This window comes from Cynoglossus semilaevis, chromosome 7 (assembly GCF_000523025.1).
Source record: "Cynoglossus semilaevis isolate Cse_v1.0 chromosome 7, Cse_v1.0, whole genome shotgun sequence".
Taxonomy (NCBI): Eukaryota; Metazoa; Chordata; class Actinopteri; order Pleuronectiformes; family Cynoglossidae; genus Cynoglossus; species Cynoglossus semilaevis.
The window spans coordinates 6,459,180-6,464,532 of record NC_024313.1 but is presented as its reverse complement, the minus strand read 5'-3'; the positions used below and the strand labels follow the sequence as shown (position 1 = coordinate 6,464,532).

General features: G+C 45.7%; 1 protein-coding gene across 1 annotated transcript; it reads left to right on the top strand.

Annotated features, from left to right (window-relative positions):
- Positions 1–8: 8 nt before the first annotated feature.
- Positions 9–5,351, top strand: xkr5a (XK related 5a; the record flags this gene model as incomplete). Its single annotated transcript, XM_025057051.1, has 7 exons — positions 9–71; positions 1,533–1,716; positions 2,087–2,271; positions 2,492–2,704; positions 3,521–3,690; positions 3,887–3,998; positions 4,435–5,351. Coding segments are annotated over exons 2-7 (1,680 nt in total), but the record flags the coding sequence as incomplete, so codon positions are not given.
- Between the last annotated feature and the right edge of the window lie 2 nt (positions 5,352–5,353).

Sequence of the window (5,353 nt, the reverse complement as noted above, 5' to 3'; positions counted from 1 at the left end):
CGGGATCGCCGGGTGCCAGGCGTTGCTGCTCGCGGTGTCGGCGCTGGTCATCGTGGCCGAGCGCACCTCCCGTAAGTCCACAGACGCCGCGGTGCTGACACCGATTATGTTAGGGACAGGAATAAAAGAAAAAGAATTCGTGCTGAAAAGTAACGGTTTTCTCTTGAATTGCACGGTACATTCAGAGCGAACCGCGCAGCAGCAGCAGCAGCAGCAGCAGCAGCCTCTGCTCAGCCATGATGCTCGTAGCCAGTCGTTAAGGATGCTGTCACAAAGACATTTCTACACAATCGATTAATCTGACGGTGTTTATTCAATGCGCTGAGATGTATCGTTTTACCCGCTGAGTGTCTTTGAATTTGGCCTCTTAACCTCCAGAGGTCATACAGGTTAGGACATAATTAGTACTCCTTAAAAGACAGATAATAAATACACACTGCATTCTACATGTTACTATATATTTATTTTTTCTTATTTTTAAACTTCATACACATACATGAAATAAAAAGAAATTGAGGTTAATTTATTTTCCTGAAACTAAATTTTTTACTAGTGAGTTTCCTGTCGTTATAAAGTTTGAAAATTAAACGTTTTAATCAATGTTCAACCTTCACGACATGGATGTATATATGACGTGTCATATATACATCCGGTTCTGTATATCACTTTGGGGACCGTGATCTTTGGGTTCTACTCTGCAACACCAGATGTAAGCAACATCTCTGTGGCCATATTATCCCTCCAGCCCCCCCACTGCTGCTCCTACATCCCTTATGAAACACAGAAAGATGCAGCAGCAGAGCCAGGACAGGACAGGACAGTGGATGACCTCGATGACCTTGTACAGACCAGTCAGTTGATGATACAGTTAAATAAGTCAACAACTGCAATATTGTTAATATTATTGGTAATGTTTCCGAGAGGACGAAGCCATGCACATCTGGAGTCTGTGCTGAAAGTCTTTTGCAGCACAAACCGATGACTAAGCAGATCAATGAACCAAGGGCAGGACAAAAGAGAAAACAGGGACTGAATGTGTACAATGACTGGCTTTGTCCTCTGTGTGGCTACAGTAAAGTTCCTGGAATTTTACCCCCTGCTGCGTGGACTCTATGGGGCAAACAATGGTCGCAAGTTAAAATAAAAAAAGAATAGTTATTTTATCATTTTTGTCAAAGCTGTTTCTCATTGTTTTTAAAGCTAAACTCTCATAGCTTTATTTATTTATTTTTTTTAATTTCCAGCCTTTGTTTTTGACTTTGTTTTGATTAGATTTTGACCAGTTTGTGCCCATTTTTGCCCAAATCTGAGCTATTTCTAAGCAAACTGTCCTATTTTGACCAGTTTGTGCCCATTTTTGCTTAGCTATTTCTAAGCAAACTGTCCCATAATATTATCATACTTATAGTGAAATGCCAAACTTCAGTCATATAGAAATTACTAAATTCTAATTATATTTCTCAATATTTTTTTCCTTGAAAAATAACAATATGTCTATTTTGTATCCGTGTGTGTGTGTGTATACGTGTCAGTGTTCTACTGTGTAGGCTTTTACCTGTGGAATGAGGAGACACAGTGGGCCGGCCTCACCCTGGGCCTCTTTCTCCCAGGGACAGTGGTTCAACTGCTGAGTATGAAGTGGTATCATGATGATGGAGACGACAGGCGATGCTACCTCTCTGTCATACACATTCTGCACTTGGGCATCTTCAGAAGGTGAGCTGTTCATGCTGTGCATATAAATTCAGACAACACAGCATGGTGTCATCAGAGTGGATGGCTTGTCTTTTGAAACGTGTCAGGTAATTTAGCATGAACACTGAGGATGTCCTGAATTTATTAAAATAGGATTTGTTCTTTCAGACCTTGTTTTGTTTGGATCTCAACAGTGTTAGGCTCCCACGTTTTTCCATAATTCTTAAAAGAAAATTCTAAATTTAATTTAAAGTGGGGTTAGCATATTCTTCTCTGACGTGTGTTACTTAATGATAAAACTTTTGTCTTGTGCTTCATTCCGTTATTTAAATTTCATGAAACGTTGCCACTGACTTCTCTTTGGTGGGCCGTTGGCTCCCTCTCCTGACAGGTTGTGGGACTGTATGAGGTCTGTGCTGCACATGCAGGACTCCGTGGCTGAACTCGGAGTGGCAGTCATGCAGCAGGCAGACGCGGCTGCACTGTGGCTCTTGGAGGCCCTGGTGCTCACGCTGCCCCAGACCCTGCTGCAGGCCTACGTGGTGGTGTCCACAGATGTGGGCGTCATGTCACCAGGTAAACACAGGCATTAATAGCAGGGGGATTCAGTCAAAGAAATGCCTAATTGGGCACCCACCCTAATAGTAATAAGACAACCAAGAAGGATACAAATACACTGACTTTTCTACATTTCTAATTTGCTGCTACAACACTTGCTGTTTCACTGCAACTTGGTACAAATAGTGTCAAAACTGCAAAATCTGGGATTGAGAATCTAATGTGTTTCTACCTTCAGTGGGTTACTGCTGTGGCCTGTGTGTTCTGTCCATCTCCTGGGCCCTGGTTCTGTTCAGCAGAGCCTGTTGTCTGATCAGACCCGGTCACCTGGCCATGCCTCCTGCAGCCATGCTGTGCCAGCTGCTGTGGAGGGCAGGGATGCTGGGAGCCAGGGTCACATGTCTCATGCTCTTTGCCCGAGTCTTCAACTGGTGGGTCTGTGGAGTGGTAGGTGGGTGTCAGTTTACATGTGTGTATATGTTACATCACATAAAATATCTGTCAGATTGGAGCAGGGGAGAATCTGCGGCCAACATCCCTTGAAGCATACGTGTCAAACTCAAGGCCCGGGGGCCAAATGCGGCCCGCCAAGCCATTTTGTGTGGCCCGCGGGAGCTTAAAAAGCATTTAGTAAAGTCCATGCAGCAGAGTTTCTTAACCTAAATAATGAAAAGTTTTTATAATCAATCAAATAATAATCAATTGCAGAAACATGTATTAGTCTGTTATGGAGTAGTTACATCTATACCAGCGGTCCACAATCTTTTTTGTTCCAAGGACTGGTCAGCTAGTACCACCCGTTAGTACAGACCTGTAGTAAGGTACTGAGTATTAAATTTTCAAAATAATCTTTTATACGTCTATTCTGATAGTATCAGAGTTTGAATGACCTATTAATTTAAAATTAGATTATCTTTAGCCAGATTATCTTTATCTTTAAATGGATATGACTTTTTTTGAATGAAGTAAATTAGTAAAACTTAAGTACATTTTTCACTATATCCCACTGCGGCTCGGTACCAAATGACCTATGGACTGGCAGTGGTCCACGGACCGGGGGTTGGGGACCCCTGATCTATACAGTTTTCCATTCATAACCGGCCCTTCAAGGGGAACTGTACTGCTGATGTGGCCCCCGGTGAGAATGAGTTTGACACCCCTGCCTTAGAGTGATGCAGCAGCTCTGATGTTCTCCACTGTGTGCACTCCATGCTGATTCTGTATCACACACTGACACCTCCAGGTCTATTTCTGCATTGACCTCCAGGTTTCCACTGGCTCACTGCCTCCTTCTGGCTGGTGTCACAGCAGATCGACATCTGCACCGGCCCCTGGTGCTGCTGTGCTTTTAATGGCATCGTTGGACTCGTTCACGTCTTCCTCTTCTTCAATGTCAAGGACAGACCCTCACGTTTCCGCATGGCCAGCTTTTATGCAGTAAGAGTCAACGTGTTGTCGCTGATGTGGCCCGTGATAAATCCACACACACACAGACACACACACACACACACAGATATATGCTGTGTGGAGTCAGATTAGTTTGCACCGTCATCCTCTACTTGTGTCCTCGGCCTGTAGCGATGTAAAGCTGCCCACGGAGGGACTGATCATGTGACCTACTCTCCTCTTGCAGTTCATGTTTGTGGAGAATGCTACGTTGCTACTGGCCGCCTCTGACTTTCTTAGCGAGGCATCATGGGAAAGCATGACCCTCCCCACCACTGTGCTGTGTAGCTTTCTCCTCGGTGAGTCACCTTCTCTCTCTCTCTCGAGTGTTTTTAATAATAGGGTGTTATTGTCTCAGGTGTGACGCCTGACACCTGTGTCTAGTTTGTCAGTATGTGTTGCATGTGATAATGCTGGAGTTTTATATTATAATTATAATAATCAAACTGTAAAGTGCTGCTATCATTGAGACATGTTGATGTATAAAACCTGCACCAAATACCATGGATGTGTGTCACATAATATGAAAGGGATAGATTTTGGTTAATGAGGGAACTCTCAGTGTACTGGACTGGCCTGCCTGCAGTCCAGATCCGTCTCTTATTGAAAATGTCCAGTGCATCATAAAGAGGAAAGTCAGACAACAGACCCCACAAACTGTTGAGCTGCTCAACATTCTCGTTGTGTCTTGAGTGTTTTGTGATTTAACATCTTCGTCTCCCGTGTTTGTCTCAGGTGCTATCTTTCTTGTCATCTACTACCGGTTCCTTCATCCCAAGTCAACAGAGATTTCCCAAGGTACCAAGAACAACAACATGGGCAACGCATGCATGGATCAGGGAGAGTCGTCCTTCTCTCTGGGGGACAAAAGTTACCACGCTCCCTCCATTCAGAACCATGGCAGCTTCTCCCTCTCTGGTGTGGCTGGGACACTGCTGGAACACCCAGGTACCTGCGGGGGGCAGGCTGGCAGCTCCTGCCCATGTTACCACCACCACTGGCTTTTGATCCGACTAGCTTTAAAGACAGGAGACATGGGGAAAATCAACAGAGCCTACGGGGCCGGGGTGCCAGCAACCATACTGGACATGGAGGAGTACAATCAAGGATATAAGAACGAGGGCATGACGATCACAGCAGGGGTCAGCTGTGAGGCCATCTCCGCAGCCTCCGAGTCGCAGGGAAAAGGTCTGGCTCCGCTGTCGGACTGCAAGGACGAGTTCCAGAGTGTGAGCGAGCCCTCGTCCACCGAACAACCAGAAGAAGAGTTTGACAGTCTGGAGATGGAGAGCCAGACGGAGTCACCGTCATCGGAGTTCAAACGCAGCTCACCAGAGGGAAAGTCTGTGTTTGGAGACAGTCCTGAGCCATATTTCTGCCCTACTGAGTCCAATTCTACCCTGTACTTCAGCGCAGACCCTCATTCACCCAGCAGTGCCAGTAACCCCAGACTGGACAAAGACACAGGAGGTCTAAACTCCATCCCTAGTGATCCAGCTCTGCACAGAGATGTCCGAGGGCTCATGGGCCGGGTTGGGCCACGTTGCACTTCTACCCCTAAACTGGACTCTGGAGTGATGGACTCCCCTTCCAGCGTCCCCCACCTCACAGGTCCACGAAGGCAGCTTATAATGTCCAGGACAGACGAGGACGA